Genomic DNA, 19,979 nt, shown 5'->3' with positions numbered 1-19,979 from the left:
ATCAACATCGCATTGGTGGGAGGGTATTAACAGGATCTTCAACACGTATTAGATGACTCAAAAGGCAACATCAAAAGTTCAAGCTATAGCATAAACATGGAATGCACATTTAGGGTGGTAATGAGATGGAAGTCCAAATGGCCAAACTCGAAAATTGCCTACTCGAGAAACTTCCTTGTCATAAGCTTAACAACATACACCAAAGAGTGAAAATCACAAATCGCAACTGTACATTGGTCGAAAAACAACATATTAACTAAACCTTCCAACCATATCCCATGTCACTGGGATCACCACTGAACATTCCGTTCTCAAAGTCTTTAGCAATGTGTCCGAGTTCTGGCACATCCATGTTGTGTGTCGAATCCACTCTAGAATTAAGATTGTTGCCGCTGATGCTAGGGTGGCTGGAAACAGATTTAAAACTGTTGCTTCTGCTTGGCACCATTCCCATGGAATTATTAGGCATGTCACCGTGCATATTGAGAAACTCGGTACCTTTTCCAACAGACCCAGGGTTCATTCTGACTGGAACGCCGGTAATGCCACCTCCAGGTACCTCTGGAGCTACCAAACCATTGGCATTGGGAGCACCGACAGACTGTTGCAGTCCACCCCTATTGTTATTTATCACTTGTTGCAGCATTTGTTGAATTACATGTTGCTGCAAGTGTTGGTTCACCTGGGAGGGATGCAGATTATTCTGCAAGGGCAAGCGACGATCTAATGGAGTTTGCTGCTGTGCAGAAATGTTAACAGAGGCGTTTGTCTGAATGGATGAAGCAGAACCTTGAAATTGCATAGGCTGTACCTGTTTGGGACCACCGATAAGACCCAATTGTTCCTGTGGTAGCATACTCTGATTCAAATTGGGAGAACTTCTCAGTAGGTTATGGTAATTGTTCAGTGCCATTACACTCGGTTGGTTGCTGTTAAGAACACGTCTAGCTACCAAGTTATTGTTCATATGATTGTTTAAGCCTGAATGGATGCCCATGGCTTTATTCAGCATGCTCTGGTCAGATGGCAGACTGTGAGCACCCGCCATCAGTTGCCCTGAATCCTGCAAAGTTTGTCTTTGGAGCTTTGCTGTAGCCTGACTTGTGTAGTTCTTCAAGCTATCTGCATCAAATATTATCAGACAAGTAAAACAAAAATGCTTCCAATCATCATTAATTGTACAATGATTGATGCTTTCTGCAAAAAATGATGCTGTACAATTATAAAAATAAATAATGCTCGCTTTCTTCCGCTACCTCTATATACAAAAGGGCAACTTTTCACCAAGCCCCAGCAAATACAAGCAGCAATTGAACTAGAACTTGCATTTTGTAGGATTTAAACAGAGGAGAAATACAAAGAAAATGTATCTTAAACACAGTATAAAATAGATAGTAGCGAGCAAGAAATGATATCTTTCAAATAGCATCTGGGGCTCATGTTGCCACCGTTTCGTATATCTCAACCTACAAGCAAATTCTATCCCAGCAAGCTTAAAATTTGATCAACACCAAAATTCTCACCATTTACACTCCATAATAAGCAAAATCCCAATCACCCTCCTCAAGTCTATGACCTTATCTAAGCTCTATCCCAACAGTTCTAGAAGCATAGGCAACTAATTTCAACATATATTAGCTGATGATAAGATATAGAAAACTAATTTCAGCATAAATTACCTCATAAACTAAGTTTTAGTGTGACTTAATATATTCGGCAAATATCACCTGTCATGTACTTTCTCTTAATTACAATCTAAACAAAGCATCAATAGCTTAATCTTGGTCAGATAAGTTAATAACAGGCTGGAAGACCAAATCACAATATTAGGTATACATTACAAAAAAAAATAGTTTTCTGTTTAGATTCTTTAGACAATTTGGAACCAGTAGAAAACTTTAATACTACAAATGATAGTTGTCTCCATCATATTTTGAGCTAACATACTCCGTTCCTTCTGGCCATCCTTTGGTACTTAGGTATAGAGCCCTGTCGATGTCAACACCATCACGACAACCATCACTACCACCACTGTCATTGGCAACATTTCTAATAGCGTACCTATGACCAAGGCCATCATGACCACCACCCACTATCACCATTGTTGGTGTCATTGTTGCCCTGCCACCATCACTGCTAACATCACCAATGCTGTTGCCATGACTAACAATAATGTCATGTCAGCAAGTTATATCGGCCTGTGTTCATGTTTAATTAGATGCATATACTAAAAAAAGCCCTCAATTCAAACCATACCCATTTAACAAACATGCCAAAAATTCAAACCCAAACTAAACACACCTAATTTACATGTAAACCAACCTGTGGCCTGTGTGACCCCTTTAATAAAGAAGTCACATTAAATTATTATAAAAATGTGATGTTAACCTGTTCTCAACAAGACTTGACCTACCTACATGATCCAGCCTCGACGAACAATCAAAACAACTAACTAGCAATTTAAATTGTCCTATTTACAAGTACCGAACATAATGAAATTGACAAGACAGCATGGAAATGACACACTGAACACATTTAAACCAGTTATTAATTCAGTGAATTCCAGTCAGCCATCTCAACTGCCTACCCAAACCCAATCTAGTAAATAATCGGGTCAATCTAATGCCAACTCACTTATGACCCAACCACTACCACCATACCGTCCAATCATCAATTGAAAATTTGATTCAAATTTGACTTAAGCTGGATCAAGCTATGCCATATCTAATCTACCTACAGGTATAGAGGAAGTAGTAATGCTAGTACAGGTGTGGTGGTGACGAAGGGCATACCGAGTGCACAGAATATGAGGTCTGGGAGGATCAATGTACGCAGCCTTACTATAAAGATAATGGCGGTCAGTGTTGGTGCAATAGTGCCATAATGGTGGTGGCGATGGCATAAGACCAGCTACAAGCTGATCATTTCATCCATGGTCCATCTTGTACAGGTGTGGTGGTGACACCATGGAGATAACGGCGATAGTGGTGCCATAATGGTGATGGCAGTGGCACAAGACCAGCTACAAGCTGATCATTTTGTCCTTGGTCTGTCTTGTATAGATCCTGTGAACTAGGTGAAGTATCCTACAGCTCATGAAACATGGATCCTTCCAAATACTTACCATGTCATACTCATGACATACACATTGTACACTATAATACACATATGTAGCACATGTGTCATCTCATCATCTATGCTAATGCAACGGATATATAGAGAACAGATGCATATCTCAAATTTACTGCTGTTAATTAGCTAATTATTTTTCCGATCAAATAAATGGTCAGGTTGGCCATGATTTATGTGAACTAATAACTGGTTTTCGGTTATAAGTAGGACAAGTACAATAGAATTGTCAAGTCAGGTCCAAGTCAATTTGAGTTTAGGCATACTAATTCAAAAGTTGCCACTCCAAAGTTTACACAATGTATGCAAAATAAAACTAAAAAAAGGAAATCATCAATAAATCTTCACAAATCTAGTGCATACCAGAAGGAGAAAAGAACACATAATAGATAGAAAACAAGACAACAATCTTGCAACAGAATTAAAAAGCTATAAACATTGAGACCATGCTACTGTTGCAAAAACACTTTGTGCCACTAGTTGAATGTTACTTTTGGCAAACTAAGTTTTCAGAAACAATTAAATTTCTCAACATCAACATTCTTCAAGAAGGTAACTAAGAAAATTAAGTAATACATCAAGCCTAATTTAGTAAGAATTGTACCGATTGGTCCAATCCTATGCTCCTGGCTAAAATCAATTAAGTCTTTCATGCTATTTACCACCTCAGATATCTGTCAACACAAACAATAAAAAAAATAACATGGAAAATTAAAGAAAGAGAGGACACCGAAGCCTCTTGAATTGATGATCAAACACCAAAATAACTTTTTGATTACCTGTAAGTACCGTACGTATCTTTTGGAGAACCCTAATTCATTCAATGACTGTGGTTCCATACTTTTTGCAAGTTGACAACCTGCTGCTATGAACCTACAAAAGGTAAAAATGGTATATGATGAGGAAACCCATACATTTTGGTCATAGCTACTGATACACCACAGTTGTATAAACACCTTCATTGTAAAATCTAGAAAAGGACCAAATGTTGGAGTGAAACTAGGAAAATTGTAATAAGCAGTCAAGGAACTATAGACCAGGAGGCTTAACAATAAGGCTATAAGAATATGCATCAGCATCGCCAGAGTCTTTGTTATCTTTCTATGCTAAAGAATTGGAAACATTATTCAGAAAGCAACATTTCAAAACCCAACTAAACTATTCCAGCTTTAACTCATTCATAACTTGTAGAATCTAGTTCTAATCATTATCTCAATGATAGTTATTTTTTAGAATGTTTCCATTTATGAGTTATAATTAATTAAAAAATCAAAATAATAATATAATGAAGTGCAGATCTGGAAGTCGTGACATGTTTATATATTGAACTTATGCCAAAGACGGCTGTACTATCAAATTAAGCATATAATAAGCTGGATAAAATGATCAAAACCTCTACTTGCTGAATGTCAATTTAAAAATAGATCCATGTTGATTAAAAAAATAATATTGTCAAAGCATCAATGAAAGGACCAATTATCATTCATTTGATCATGAAATGGTTATTAAATTAAGGAAAATATATCAGGGCATAATATTAAAAAAATCTTAATATATTTTCTTTTTAGCTGATTTCTCTGGTCTCAATTTCTTGATCAATTTGTATAGGCTTTGAATATTACCTTCCAAGAGTTTTATAGTGGTTTTCCATTTGTAAAGAAAATTTATCTGATTATTTTTTTTAAGAAGATGTCATGTGGATAGGAAAAGGAACATGCCTAGGTAATATGATGTTTTCAAGTCACTACAGTGTTTAGCTTAAAATGGCTTGTAAGCCCTCGCACCAATAATTTCAAAAACACTAAAATCTCTTCACTAGAAGTCCGAGTTTTTCAAGGTCAGCTAATCTGGTGTCACCATCTCATCCTGTTCTAATCACAGTACTAGAATAAAATACAAAGTGTCAGGATCTCCTTAATAATTAAGTATGGATATAATCTTCGCTAATAAAAAGGAAAACACCAAAATTTTAAGATTCCTTTCATCACATGACCATAAAATGGGTAACATGTTCATAGGTAACCACATAAAATGGCAGTCCTGTTTAGAAAATTCCCTTGTAACTTGAATTGTCGTAATAATGAAAAGATTCAGACATTATTTCATTTTAAAAATACGTGAAATGAATCAGGAGACTTACATGTTGCAGCTTGCTTGCAGATCTTGATGGGAGACTCCAGCAGATCCATTTTCATTCACAGTAGTTTGATATTTCTGAGCAACTTGCAACAGTTGATTAACCTATGAAAAAGATGCCATCCATTAGCTCATTGACAGAACAGAATTACTGAGCCAACTCAATACTGTAAGTTCTTGGTCCAATATCTTTAACATGATACCAAAGCTATTAATTAAGTTGATATGCCAAAAAGCCAAAAATGACATGCAGGAAGTTCCATAAAATGGGCCTGCCAGACAAACACGAAGGAGAGGCTACATGGAATGTTGGAAAATGCTTATACAATGAAATTGCCAACTTTATGATTGAGTCTGGAAAAACAGAAATTGGGCAGAACACGTATATAAAATAGACAAGCAACTGAAAACAGCTCCCAGAATCATAGTCTGGTCCACGGCATGTAAATAAATTAACATTCACCAATAAGTAATGACACATTTCTCTGCAAACGAATATCCTTAGATTGATCTTCCATGCAATCTCTTTCCAAGGATCAACTGAATACAAGATTTCACAACCATATAACATGTTACACTTAAAAATTTAATATACAAACCTAAAGGAAGTAAAATCCTCGATGATCCATTGTCTTGGAACTTCTAATTAATCTTATAAATAAGTAAAAAAATGCACCAATGGCCAAATACCTGAGTTGCTAGCACTCTTCGAGGAAGAAATTCTTCATGACGCCGAGCACAGAAATCCCAACATAGTATCTAAATCATAAAATTGAATTTATTAAGGAGTTCAATATTGGGCAAAAGAATGTGTAAAACAAAAGTAACAAATGCAGATTTCCAGAAGATAAGTTGCACTCAGTTTGAAACCTTCAGTTCTGGAGTGAATGTCACTCGAAGTTTTCCCTCACGAGCAACACGTAGATGTTCATAAACACTTTCATGAACCACTTTTTCATACTCCAGCACAATAATTCCCGAAGGCAAATGACACTCACGAGGTATGCCAAGAAATAGATTGTCATCAATAAGCCCACGATCAAATTTAATTTGGAAAAGCCGAGGAAGTACTTCAAAAGTAGCCTCTGCCAAAAGAAAATACATCATTATCCAGCAAAGAAATTAGCATTGACTATTAAAAATGAGATATTTGTCTATTGAGTTAACAGTAATATGCAAAACCAAATCAACTTGCAACTAACCAAAACTTAATTTGCATGAAAAGTAATAAATTAAAATCACCATAAAAACCAGCAATCATAGTTAATGGACCTCCAAGCCAAATAGAGTTAGTGTTTTCAGTATAGTACTACATTAGAAGCCAATTAATTACAAAAGTTGTCCTCAACAAGCAGTAAATGACATGACATATAATCACAGAGCCATGTACAGTCATATAAACTGATGGGAGAAGGAAAACCTAAATCTGATTTTCTAGATTGGCATCTGTATCTTCAATATTAACTTTTGAGAAACATATGCTAAACTTATTACAATTCTTATGCAGCTTAATGTTGTATATGGACTTGTTGACGATAGAACTTTATTCTAACAGAAGGACACAGCATATTTGTCCAACTAGAATGGAAATGCTTCCATGGAAAAGCTACTGATGACACAGGGAATGCCCACTAATTACAATAATGTATAAGTTCAAGAGATAAGCCTAATTTTCTAACAGAATTAATGAAAATTATCCACTAATAATTTTCTAACATAGTTTATTGAAAATTATCCACTAACCAAATCCTTTTCCAGATTTCAAACCACATAGTTCACACTGCCACGCATCCTGCAACGAGCAAAAGAAGTGGAAAAAAGATCATGTTGAATTACTAAATACAGAAAATTTAGTATGTTAGACATGACTATATATGCAGAAAATTATGTTGAGGAAAATATGCTACACAAAATTCAAGAATTAGGACAATCAGATGTTAACCTTAGCAGACTGAGGGAAAACACCAAGAGCATGGTTGCCAATATTCTCATACAATGATAAACACCACCTTTTCTTAGCTAGTGGGGCAAAATACTCTGTGACAAATTTCCTCCAGTACAGTATAGAATTAGCCTACAAATAGTGTAACCGGTGTTAAGGCATCCTATAACATGTCAAAGCCAATGGAATTAACAACCTGTAGAAACGAAGCAACTTACAGCTGGGTGATGTCGTTGATGAAACAAGTACTGCATGAGCCGACGAGAACCTATCACACTATCAACATAGCGTTCTACAGGGGCAACTGCCTCTACAGCGTGCTGCCGCATATGGTGCCTCTGTTGTTGTTGCTGCTGAACAGTGATTGGCGCTTGCTGCATCTGAGGTAAAGATTGCATTAGGTGCTGCTGCTGAAGTTGTGCGAATCTCTGCTGTTGTAATATGGCCTGCAGTTGAGGATTCTGATGCCCCTGCAGCACCGGCTCGGGTCTCAGCAGCAGTTGTTGGATCACCTGCTGCTGCATGATACCGTCCTTCTTCAAATCAAGCCTGGCTTTCTTTGAAGTATTAGTTGAATTGAGAGGCTCCTGCGCCATCGCCTCAGATGTGGCACTCGACGCCCCTTGCTTGTTGCACGCCTGCTCTTGATGAAGGCTTTGCTGCATGACGGAGCCATCCATCATTGAAGAACCTGAGATGTTGTTCGACGAGAATGACATGGGCGAGGCTGGGAGGTGCATATAGGATTCGTTGTTGATGCTGGTGCTGCGCCGCAACTGCGGACCAGAGAGAGCAGAGTTGGCGTCAGTGATGAGGGAGCTCGCTCCAACGCTTGGTCCAGAGGAGTTTCCGGTGCTGTTAAGAACACCAGGGTTCATGTCACCAGACACAGGCCCGAGTCCGGAGCGCCCATTCCCTGTCATAGAGTTCACCGCGGTTTGACTCTGGCCATCACCTTGAAAGAAGATCCCAGAGGCGGAGGAAGACTGCGACTGCCCCCCACCTCCGGCGATCCTTGATGGGGCCACCCGGGGGGTGGGCCCCAACTGACGGCTGGAATCCAGGAAGCTATCTGATGCCAAGACTCTCGCTTGGGAGATCTCCCGGAGGAAGAACCACAGGACCAATCACAGCAAATACAACACAGGAGGATCTTTTCCTGCCAACAGCGGTTGAAACCAAGTGAGACTGATAGAAAAAGATACGACCGAACAAGGAAAAAAGGGGAAAATTGGACCGATCAGCAAAGAAAGATCGAACCCTAATCACCTTAAAACCCGACGACAAAGCATTTTCAAACCTTAAAGAGAAGTTCGAATCTAAGGAAGCATTTTTCTGGCACCGGAAGTAAAAACCTCTTCCGTATGGATACCGATCGCACTGAAACAACAACAACCTCGTCTCCGATCACATGAAAACGGAACACACAAAAAAAAAGAAAGGCCGATAAAATCGAAGCTTCAGTGATCGAACAAGAACAGTAAAAAATAAAACCTCAAAAGGGACCGATCGAGATCCAATAGATTGACCCGTCCTTACCTCCGGTATCGGTCCGGAAATGACCAGGAAGAGGATCACGGAAGCAGATTAATCGACGACGCTGTTTCTCGCCCTAATCTCACCCCCTCCCCCCCCCCCCCCCCCTTTTCTCGCGGCGCCGCCGCCCGTCGAGATCGCATATATAGGGGCAGTAGGTCAGGAGACCCAACACTTACTGGACATCTCCAGTTCTTTGCCCGAACCAAGAAGTGGTCCCCACGGACTGCGAGTACGATCCTTCCTTAATCGACGGTCAAGATTCGGCGATCGGGTGGTTCCCGCTTGCTGAGTGTTACTGGAGAAGACAGGATCCACCCGAAGAGGCGGTCCGACCGGCTGCAACTGCCACGGCGGCCACAGCTTACCGGCTGTGACCAGTCAAAACACCCAAAACATAATTAGTCTTCTGAGAAATCAAATACACACGGCATTTTACACGTGTCAATTTGTAATTCTGTGATTGGATCACTTGCATTGGAAGGATAATTGAGATGTTAAGATAGGCATGATTGTAGTGTTTATATTTGTAAGTAAATACAATTTACATAAGCATATATATCCATCCTTACACATATATCCCTCTAAATTTGAATATTAGGCCATGTTATATATTCTATGTTTTGGCATCCCAAGCTAAGATTCTTCCTTGGCAGGTACGTCTTCATCAATGGAGTCGTCTTTCTCCGTGTGAAAACGTCATCCATCCCCTTTCTCTCTTTTTCTCGGCATGCTTATCCTTCTCCGTTGGCTTTTTCCCGAGTTTAGACATCTATTAGTGATGCCAATTGCCAATTAATAATAGATGCCAATCATTACATCTGTGATCTTTGTCTATACGTCTATATGACGCCCTAAAGCGTCTGATATTTTTATTGCCCACCAAGATTTGGGCCTCCGGCCCAACTAGGCCCGTCTCGTTCAAGTTTCAAATTTGAAGCACGTAACGGTCAGATGGCCGATCAACCCCCCCGTACCAGCCGTCAGATGGGCGGGCCCCTCCGCAACGTAGGCCCATAAATCGCAGCTCCGAAATTGGAGCCTGCCTTCCCCCTTCCCCTGTCCCGTTCTTCCACCGGAGCGGCGAAGTCACTCTTCTCCTCCTCTTTCTGCTTCAAGAGAAGGAAAGGCGGTCGTTTTCCTTACTCCTCGCTGCTCTCTTCCTCTTCGCCCTTCTCTGGTTCGCTTTCTCGAGGAGCAAGAAGGAGGGCTCGGACCTTCCCGTCGGCGCCGCCAAAGCCTCTTCTTTTTAGCTTCCTCATCGAGGTAACATTCGTTTCGACTCTTCGTCTTCGTTAAGCGTCAGGACTCGGGTTAATTTGGGGCCGAAGTGGGTTAAGTACCGGAATTACCCTTGATTTCGTGAAACTATTGGGGCGATCAACGCGCTGCTGTGGGGGGCATTTGTGTCATTTCGCTGACCTCCCGTCGGCTTCGAGCGAAAGCATCTTTGTTTGAAAGCTACGCCGCAAGGCGCCCGCGGACAACACGAAATGACCGTGTTACCCCCTATCTGTTCCTTAAAGCAAAGAACAACGTCACGGCGGCATCCTCCCCGGCGCACGTGCGGCTTGTTATACCTCAATTCCTACGGCGATGTTTACGTGAAGTGAACGCGCGACCGCCGGCTCGTTGATGCAGCCGCGTGGGTCGACTCGGCCGCGTGACTCGTTTCATCTCCTCATCATGTTCCTTCTCTTCTACTTCTTTTGATGAGACGGTCTCCGTTCTCTTTTTCGCACAGATCGGTGGGATCAACTGCAGCAGCGAGCCATGGTGGAAGAGACGGAGCCCATCGCCGCCGCCGTGGACGACTGTGAGGTCGCTGGATCGGCAGAGCATTGGCTCTCCCGCGCTCGTCTCCTCGTCCCCGTCGCCCTGGACAAGGCCAGGTCCGCCAAGGGCTTCCCCGGGCGGTGGAAGTCCATCGCCTCCAAGCTCGAGCGCGTGCCGCCCTGCCTCTCCGACCTTTCCAGCCACCCCTGCTTCGCTCGGCACCCCCTCTGCCGCGAGCTGGTCCAGTCTGTCGCCGCTACCCTCTCCGAGGCCGTCGAATTGGCCGACCGATGCCGCAGCGACGACGGCGCCTCCGTTGGGAAGCTCCAGATGCAGAGCGACCTCGATGCCCTCTCCGGAAAGCTCGACCTAAGTCTCCGGGACTGCGGCCTTCTCGTCAAGATCGGTGTCCTTGGCGATGCGGCGCTCCCTCCCCCCTCCGCCACCGGCGCGGGGCCTGCCGAGACGGAGTTCGCCAGCTGGAATCTCCGTGAGCTGCTCGCTCGCCTCCAGATCGGGCACGCCGAGGCGAAGCACCGGGCACTGGACGGGCTGTTGAGGGCGATGAGGGAGGATGAGAAGAGCGTGATGGCGGTCTTAGGCCGGAGCAGCGTGTCCGCCCTCGTACATCTGATGACGGCCACCTCTCTCAAGGTCAGGGAGAAGGCGGCCACCGCGGTTTGCTTGCTCGCCGAGTCAGGGAACTGCGAGAAACTGTTGGTCTCGGAAGGGGTGTTGCCGCCGCTGATCCGAATTTTGGACTCCGGCAGCTTAGTGGCCCGAGAAAAGGCGGTGATCTCCCTACAAAGGCTGTCCATGTCTGCTGACACCGCCCGTTCGATCGCCGGCCACGGTGGAATTCGCCCGCTGATCGAAGTCTGTCAGGTGGGCGATTCAATCTCTCAGACGGCAGCTGCGGGTGCGCTGAAGAACGTTTCTGCAGTGCCGGAGGTAAGGCAGAGTCTCGTAGACGAAGGAATCATTGGCATCATGATCAATCTGCTTGATTGCGGGATTGTGTTGGGATCGAAGGAGTATGCAGCTGAGTGTCTGCAGCACTTGACATGCAGCAACGAGAGTCTGAGGAGGTCGGTGGTGTCCGAGGGAGGGATTCGGAGCCTTCTGGCGTACCTCGAAGGACCCTTGCCACAAGAATCAGCAGTTGGAGCATTAAAGAACCTGGTTGGTTCTGTATCCACGGATACCTTGATCTCTCTCGGCTTGCTTCCTTGCCTCGTTCATGTGTTGAAAGATGGATCTTTGGGGGCGCAGCAGGCCGCCGCAGCTTCCATTTGCAAGTTCTCCAGCACGGCAGAGACCAAGAGAATTGTTGGAGAGTTTGGTTTCATTCCCTTGCTGGTGAAGATGCTCGAGGCCAAGAGCAATGGCGCGAGGGAGGTCGCTGCACAAGCAATCGCTAGCTTGATGACCTATCAGCACAATGGTAGGGAGGTCAAGAAGGATGAGAAGAGCGTGCCAAATCTGGTTCAGTCGCTGGATCCCAGCCCTCAGAACACAGCAAAGAAGTACGCAGTATCATGCCTGCTGAGTCTGTCATCCAGCAAGAAGTGTAGGAAGATGATGATTTCCTACGGTGCAATCGGCTATCTCAAGAAGCTGACTGATATGGATGTTCCAGGCGCAAAGAAGTTGCTGGAGCGATTGGAACGAGGCAGATTGCGGAGCTTGTTTAGCAGGAAATAGGATGGAAGTCCGATCTCTGTGATTTAGACCTTGTGGGATTTATATGTTTCACTGTCTCTGAAACATAAACCGCAGGGTTTCGAGGCTGTAAAATCAATTCTGCTCTGGGCTTTTCAGATATCTATGAACTGTGATCCGGACTTGGCTATTTTGTGTAAATGTTCAAGTGGCTTGCTTGATGTTTTTATTCTGCATTGTTGTTGTTGTTGTTGTTTGGGGTATCTGAATTCATTTTTCTCTGATAACTTATTATAATGCTCTGTTTGTGTTCTCTGTTCTTGTCTATGTCCTTTGGCTTAGAAGCCAAACTCTGGATTTGCAGATTTGGTGTGTGAATTTGTTTGTCAGCCCAACAGTCATGCATTCAAAATGATGAATTGAATTTTAATCTTGTATTGTTATTATTGTATGATGAATTTGGAGAAGGAATGGTCACTTGCAATAAGCTAAATTTGTCTGTCACCCTTATATAGTCTCCATTCCTTGAACGTGAGAACAATACTTTTATTATTTTTATTTTTTCTTAAAAAATATGATTAAATTATATTTTAGTCTCTATGGTTTTTGTCATAAACCACGTAAGTTCTTGTGATTTACTTATGTCTAAAATAAGTCCTCCTCTTTAAGTCTTATTTAATAAACGTTAGAATATACTTATGCGACGTGACATGTTAACTCACAATAAATCATTAATATAAATTTTAAAAAAATATTAAAGTTCATTTTAGCTTCTATGATTTTGGTCGTGGACTACTTAAGCTATTATGGTTTATTCGTGTCTAAAATAACCTATATATTTTCAAAAACACATCATATAGGTCATTCATGTCAAATTTGAGTTAATAGAAGTTAGAGTATGCTCACGTAACATGTTGACACACAATAAACTATTAATATAAAGATACATACAATTTAAGTTTTTTAAAAAAATTGAGACTACCATTAATGGTAGAAGGAGCACCAAGCCACTATTGATTAGTAGGGCACTATACACATGTAGTCTATCTTGTGTTGACAATGTATTCACGAGCTTTCGGTCCTACCTCATGTAGATATGAGTCAATTAGTCCGACATTAGGCATGCAATGGTCTCATAATCTATCTTCTTCATATTGAGCATCTTTGTCTCTGTCTCTCACTTCATCGTCCCCTACACCCTCACTCACCATGCGTATGATGCGGTCATCTAGCTCTCCTTCACCTTTGCCTTCGACCTCTCATATCTCTGTCTCTTTGCCTTCGTCCACTATTACGACCTTCATCGCAAAATGGACCTTAATTTTTTTTAACTTAAAATATATATATCATTATATAAATAATTTATTTTGAGTCAATATATCACGTAAGTAACTCTAATGTTTGTTAACTTAAAGATAAACTTATATGCTTATGTTTTTTTTAAATATAATGGTTAGTTTTATGTAATTAATATATATATATATATATATATATATATATATATATATGTGTGTGTGTGTATGTGTGTGTGCGCGCGCGTGCCTTTATTCGTGACAATCCAACGTATGAATAGCATATAGACATATGTTAAACAAAAACTCTTATGGGCTTTTCGTGGACCGATATGTTTGGAATTTTATTAATGCAACTCCTTTCTTCCTTTTACATATAGCATGTGAGATTTTTTTTAAGTAATTCTATCGTATTTAGGCTCATATCGCACATCTATCGACATCATGCCGGATATCATATTATAATAGATCGATCTAACGGGATAATTGATCTATTGATTGTTGAATCTGAACTATTGATCTCAAATGCTTAAATCAATGACAGTAAACTCATCAGTGACCTATTGATCTGTCTCGATTCTTTCAAATTGAACACCGGTATGCATTCCAAAGCCATGATATCATTTCACGATGCTCTAACTTGGTGATCTCATCCTATTCCAACGAGACAAACTACATTGTCAGCGTCAATCCAGCATGCAGAAGCACTCGTAGGAGTCTGGGAAGACATGGCGGGATTGAGATAAGAAAGATGGATCGTCGTTTTCTTAGGGCTGGAAAGCTGTAGCTACAGATTGATATATACGGTAAGCTTCCAAAACAAAAGTAGCGTCTTGTTTGGGCCTCATGAAGAGCTGCAGCAGTCTTCTTCTTCCGCTGTTGCTGCTGCTCTCGACATTGTTGGCATGCATGCTGATGGTGGCTTATCTTCTCTGTGTTGTTACACAGTTGGCGCAGCATTAAAAGCATATATACATATATTAACGTGTAGTTCACCGCAGCCCGCAATCATATATGCATGCATGCAAGTCCGGTCGGGTCGCCTTCCTGTCGTCGCTGTCAGCTGAGGTGGCTGACGGTTGGGTATATTTTTATTAGCGGGAACATATTAATGTATTGAAGCATTTTTCATTTCGTCAATAAAACTTCTTCGATAATTGTTCTTATCTTCTATTCTTTTCATCGTGGTATCAGAGCAGTGAAAAAAGCGAAGCTTCGTTCCTGTCTTTGGCCAGCGATTAACGTCGTTGAGAAAAGCAAAGCTTCGCCCTTGTCTTTGGCCAGCGACCAACGTCGTTGAGAAAAGTAAAGCTTCGCCCTTGTCTTTGACCAGCGACCAACGTCGTTGAGAAAAGCAAAGCTACGCCGCTGCAGTCATATTTTTAAGAGGCTCAACGGCCAATCCTTATCTTCCTCACCGCGATAGTCCTTTTGTTTTTGTCATATCTTTTTTTATCAACTCTATTATCTCCATTTGAGTGTTTTGTTATCGTTTAAGTGAATTGAAGTGAATTTTTTTTCGCTTTAATTTCACATTCGAAGTGAATATTTTTTTATAAGAGTTTGATGAGTATAATACTATTAATTTTTATTTAAATATCATCAATTAATTAAGACTCTGAAAATACTTAAAACCTCAAACCCTAAAACACAACAAATGCTAATGGTTTAAAATTTTTAATATTTTTTATTAAAATATAAACAGTTGAGTTTTCGATAATAACAGTAACACTAGCAAGCACTACTTGATATTCTACTAATAGATGATAATGCACCAAACTCATCGTTAAAGAACATTAGATTGATCTAATGGTAGTATAGTAAATCAATTTAATTATTTCTCAAATATGCATGAGACTCATTAACAAGAGTTAATAATTTAAAATTTCATTCGATAAATTTTTTTTAAGAGGTTTTAAAATCTTATTACTTAATATTTTTAAAAAAATTATATATATATATATATATATAATTTTATCGTGGAGAATAAAGAGAGAGATAGCACTGTTGTTTGACTTCCTCCCTCTTCTGCTGCACTACAGAATGGGTATAGAGACTCTCCATTCACTCACCAAAGTAGTCAACGTCATCATCAGACCCGCCGACAATCTCAATCAGCGAGGACTAAACAACGAGTGATAAGTACACACTGGGTTGGCTCAATAGCAGTCTTCTGCAGGTGGTCTTCTCCACTGGTTCATGGCAGCTGGAGACGCAACAATGACCTTCTGTGGCTTCTCTCTCTCTCTCTCTCTCTCTCTCTCTCTCAGAGTTGGAGGCAAATCAAGCACCCTTTTGGGGGAACGAGAAGGAGCTCAGGAGGAGCTTGTCCTGGCGTCGCTAATGGCTCCTCAAAATCCCCAAAGGGTCCACTGTCAAGAGCTTGTTTATTGCCTACACTGCCTTGCCAGGGGATCTTAACCCTTGGGTTGTGCTCTCCAACCCTTGTTTATTGTTAATTTAGGCCACTCCCTTATGCCACTTTCTTCATCGAAGGGTCGTTTAGCTCCTCCCTCTCCCTCTCGCCATCTCGAGAGCCATGGTGACTGTAACAGTACTCATTGCTTGTCCAATGCCAGGAATGAACTGGCGCCGGATATTATAAGCAGAGTTTGCTTACGAGCGTGAGCTTCGAGCAGTATGCAGTACCGTGCTTTGCTGGCGCTCGGGGTGGTTGCTGATGAGAGCTGAGACAACTGAGCTCAGAATTCATGTTGTCGATCGAAATCAATGTTACCCAGTCAACTACTGTTGTTCATTAATTTGATTAGAATAATTAATTCCTTTTTTGGGACTGAAATGTTAGAACTCTTGAATCGACCGAGACGGATTGATCCTCTCGAATGGGATGACCTGCAGAATGAAAGGATATCGAGAATACGGCCGAAAGAAAGAGAAATATGCTCAAGTCAAATGATGAAAACGGATTCGAATCCCTCGTTTCGATTCGACGAGCTCATCCGATGAGCTGAGTTATTTGTGATCCCTTAGAAAGAAGCGATCACCATTGCTTGCGTGCATTAGGTGCAGCAAACAAGAACAGTCGTCTTTGTGAGACAGCTAGCTAGAAATGATTAGAGTAATATCCAAGGGATAAATAAACCTCCTTTGGGATGCCATCAACTCATCCCTTTCTTCGGTGCTCTTGTGACTCTTGGAGGTGCTAAAAGCCTGCGATGAGTCTGCTCTCTCTCTCTCTCTCTCTCTCTCTCTCTCTCGTCTGGGACTGGGACTGGGACTCTTCCTGGTTCTCACACTCATTAAACTAATCGTATAAGTTACTCGTAAACTGGTCGATCCCAGATTAAGAATGCTTCCATCAGAGTAGCACGTTGGCGTGCGCAGTGATTAGTTCTTTCTTGCATGACAATACTACAGTTTCCTGTGCATTTGTCACGCAAGCCTGATGCCATTCGCTGTGCAATTTGGAGGAGAAGACGGTAGATAGAGTGTCTTATAATAATAACACTTCAATCTGCAGTGTTTTATAATAATAACAAGAAGAATAAAAATGGTGGAGGAATCTTGTGGGCTCCATTGCCTGCATCTCGCCCGAGCACGGATGAATGGTGATAAGGGTAATAATAATGATGGGACACGAACTAACGTCATCGGGTGACGTCTCTTAGGTCACACAGATCGAGGAGTTACGGGGGTCGCCCGCCTCAATTTGACCTGACTGTGCTTGGCCCAAGCAGACCAAAACGTCGACCGAGGCACGTCACCATCCTGCAGGAGCCCGGTCCTTCACGTAACGCTAATGTCGGTGTCAGACGTTATCCCAGGTACAACCCTGCTCTCTGCAAGCGGGTACATCAGGAAACGGTAACCTTCCCTATAAAGAGGAAAGGGGGAAAAATAAGAAAAAACCCCCTGAGACTATCAACTAACTTGATCGTCGGAGGGGTCGGGCCGAGCTCTCCCGACCCAACTTGTGTACAGGGACGAAGACGGAGTGCCTCCCATCGAAGGCCCAAGCGATGGGTCCCCTCTCGGAGAAAACAGTGACCCCGTCACGATCGGACCATCGTGGTCGGCTACCTCAATAGTCTCAAGAGTCGTTTAAGAAGATCTCCAATCATTCGGACCCGAACTCAATCGTATTGGCCCCGAGGCCACGGCGTAAAGATGTTGACACTGACAGACGGATGGATGGATGGCTGTGGGGAATCATTAGTTTTGCGCATGAGACCGCACTTCGCAATGTGGTCCTCCGACGCTCTAATATATTAGCGCATGCATGAGCGTGTATTGGCTTTCATTTTTAACTGGTTTCATCACGTTCAAGTCACCCAAATTACTTGTGTTTTTGGAGGGATTCAAATTGCTCGGACCGCAAAGTTAAGCCTTCAGTGATGTTGATGAGGGGAATCATAAATATATATATAATTTGGTTTATCTTCTCACAATTCAATTATTGTTTTATTGGTGAAATTTGAATCGTCGTTTGTGCTTTCTTCGTTTCTGCTTCATGAGATTTACCAGTTCAGTCGGTAGATGGGTTTGTGATCACAAGAAGAAGAAGAAGAGTATGACATGGAGAAGAGCAATTTTAAGCTTATCAACTTGATGCAGTCGATTGATCGATCTTTAGGCTATCAAAGGAATCACATATCTCAGCGTTGTCGCCGTCTGCTGCTTGTTTCTCGTCGAATTCGTTGGTTACCACCACCACCACGACTGCTGTGTCAGTTTCGACAGGGCCGCCGGTCAACCGCTGCGCCCGCTCGGCCTGCAGATTCCAGTCGGTGCGGCGAACCACCACCAGCATCAGCGCCACGCACGTCCCCTGCGCCGCGAGCATGCCGAGCCACAGTCCGGGGAAGTCCAGCCTGCCCCAGAAAGCCAGCCCCGCCGCCACCGGCATGCCCACGCCGTAGAACGACCACATGTTTATGTTGGCGCCGGTGCGTGGCCGCGCGCTCCCCCGCAGCACCCCGCACCCGGCCGTCTGCGGGCAGTTCCCCAGCTCGCACATGCCTACGATGGGGAGCACCGCGGCCGTCAATCCCAAGATCGAGGCGTCCGCGGTGAACATGCGCGCCCAGGCATTCCTGACCGTCACCGCGAACGCGAACGCCAGGACGCCGAGCGCGGCGCCGCAGGCCACGCCCACAGTGGCCGCGCGGCGGGCGCGGTCGGGGCGGTTCGCGCCGAGCTCATTGCCGACGCGCGTCGATACCCCGAAGCTGAGCGAGGAGGGGAAAATGTAGATCAAGGAGGTGGTCTGGATGAGGATGCCCATCGACGCGACGGTGGACTTGGGGTCGAGGAGCAGACCGCAGAGCAGGACCATGATCTCGTACCACCACCACTCGAGGCAGACCCCGATGCAGCTGGGTATCGCGAGGTTGAGCAACGATCTCCAGTTCCCGAGGCACTCTGCAGTGAAGTTGAGCGCCCCCGTGTGCTGATGCACGCCGGAGGAGCAGATGTAGACGAGGAGGAGGAAGAGAAGGTTGAGGTTGGTGCAGACGGAGGCGAGGGCGACGCCGCGGATGCCGAGGCGGAGGACGGAGACGAGGACGTAGTTGACGGGGAGATGGAGGAGCGCGGCGGCGGCGGCACAGTAGGTGAAAGGGAGCGTGATGAACTGGGAGCGGAGGTAGATGCGGATGGGGTGGAGGAAGGACTGGAGGAGGAGGTCCGGGAGGGAGGCGAGAACGTAGGCCTGGGCCACGGCGGCGATGTCGTCGTCCTGGCCGCTGAGGAGGAGGAGGGAGCGCATGGAGGCCCAGAGGGCGGCGATGGGGAGGGAGGCGGCGAGGAGGAGAAGGACGGCGCGGTGGAGGACGGGGCCGAGGAGGGCGGGCCGGCGGGCGCCGAAGGCCTGGCCGCAGATGGGCTCCATGCCCATGGCGAGGCCGGAGAGGACGGAGTATCCGGTGATGTTGGCGAAGCCGATGGCAAGAGCGCCGCCGGCGAGGGGGAGGCGGCCGAGGCGTCCGAGGAAGAGCATGGAGACGAGGGAGCGGGAGTAGAGGAGGAGGCCGGTGAGCGCCATGGGGGAGGCCAGGGACAGGATGGACTTGGCCTCCACCAGGGCCGCGCTCACGTGCTTTGGCCACTCGGGTTTCAGGCGTGGTGGCGACTCGGTCGGGCTCGGCCACTCCCTCTTTATCAACGGCTCGGTCAACCACATCCTTGCTTTTGCTCTATACGAAGTACATACAAGGGAATAGAGAGGAAGAGAGTGAGAGAGCGGCAAAGTGTTTGGACTCCCCAAGTCCTAATCTTGTAAGGCCAACTTCGGAGAGACCCTTCCTCCGCGTTGGTGGTGTATGGCAGAGTGAATGAATGGGGAACGGCCATGGCGGAGCTTATATAGAAAGGAGGGTCGATGTCTGTTGAGGGGATCCAAGGAGGCAATTTCTTTTATATGTGGATGGTAGCCATTTTTATATCCAAACCCTTACCAATATCGAGGAAACTTGCGTGTCCCTTTAGTGCGTACGTGGAGAACAAATACGTAGAGCTAAGCTTGTTTCTATTGCTGCTACCAAATC

General features: G+C 44.0%; 3 protein-coding genes across 5 annotated transcripts; 1 reads left to right on the top strand and 2 right to left on the bottom strand.

Annotated features, from left to right (window-relative positions):
• Window positions 1-86: 86 nt before the first annotated feature.
• On the bottom strand, window positions 87-8,884 carry LOC135583889 (probable transcriptional regulator SLK2). 2 transcript variants are annotated; one of them, XM_065156102.1, is made up of 11 exons: window positions 8,747-8,884; window positions 7,426-8,366; window positions 7,208-7,339; window positions 7,009-7,057; window positions 6,136-6,350; window positions 5,956-6,024; window positions 5,270-5,370; window positions 3,909-4,002; window positions 3,734-3,803; window positions 812-1,122; window positions 87-703 (listed from the first exon to the last, which is right to left on the bottom strand). In XM_065156102.1, the coding sequence occupies exons 2-11, from the start codon at window positions 8,128-8,130 to the stop codon at window positions 257-259; spliced, it is 2,193 nt and encodes a 730-aa protein (XP_065012174.1). In that variant the 5' UTR covers window positions 8,131-8,366; window positions 8,747-8,884; the 3' UTR covers window positions 87-256. The 2 variants fall into 2 exon arrangements, with proteins under 2 accessions (XP_065012174.1, XP_065012110.1); XM_065156038.1 differs by having other exon boundaries at window positions 87-1,122.
• Window positions 8,885-9,787: 903 nt separating this feature from the next.
• LOC103984289 (ARMADILLO BTB ARABIDOPSIS PROTEIN 1-like) lies at window positions 9,788-12,478 on the top strand. 2 transcript variants are annotated; one of them, XM_009401763.3, is made up of 2 exons: window positions 9,788-10,009; window positions 10,488-12,478. In XM_009401763.3, the coding sequence occupies exon 2, from the start codon at window positions 10,517-10,519 to the stop codon at window positions 12,221-12,223; it is 1,707 nt and encodes a 568-aa protein (XP_009400038.2). In that variant the 5' UTR covers window positions 9,788-10,009; window positions 10,488-10,516; the 3' UTR covers window positions 12,224-12,478. The 2 variants fall into 2 exon arrangements, with proteins under 2 accessions (XP_009400038.2, XP_065011863.1); XM_065155791.1 differs by lacking the exon at window positions 9,788-10,009 and adding an exon at window positions 10,074-10,388.
• A 5,532-nt stretch (window positions 12,479-18,010) lies between these two features.
• LOC103984294 (protein DETOXIFICATION 49-like) lies at window positions 18,011-19,777 on the bottom strand. The gene has a single exon (XM_009401778.3). It carries the CDS (start codon window positions 19,613-19,615, stop codon window positions 18,035-18,037), a length of 1,581 nt encoding a protein of 526 aa, XP_009400053.2. The 5' UTR covers window positions 19,616-19,777; the 3' UTR covers window positions 18,011-18,034.
• Window positions 19,778-19,979: the final 202 nt, after the last annotated feature.

The sequence above is a fragment of the Musa acuminata genome, chromosome BXJ1-1 (assembly GCF_036884655.1).
Source record: "Musa acuminata AAA Group cultivar baxijiao chromosome BXJ1-1, Cavendish_Baxijiao_AAA, whole genome shotgun sequence".
Taxonomy (NCBI): Eukaryota; Viridiplantae; Streptophyta; class Magnoliopsida; order Zingiberales; family Musaceae; genus Musa; species Musa acuminata.
Note: the sequence above shows the minus strand (reverse complement) of the source record. Positions and strands in the feature narration are given on the sequence as shown.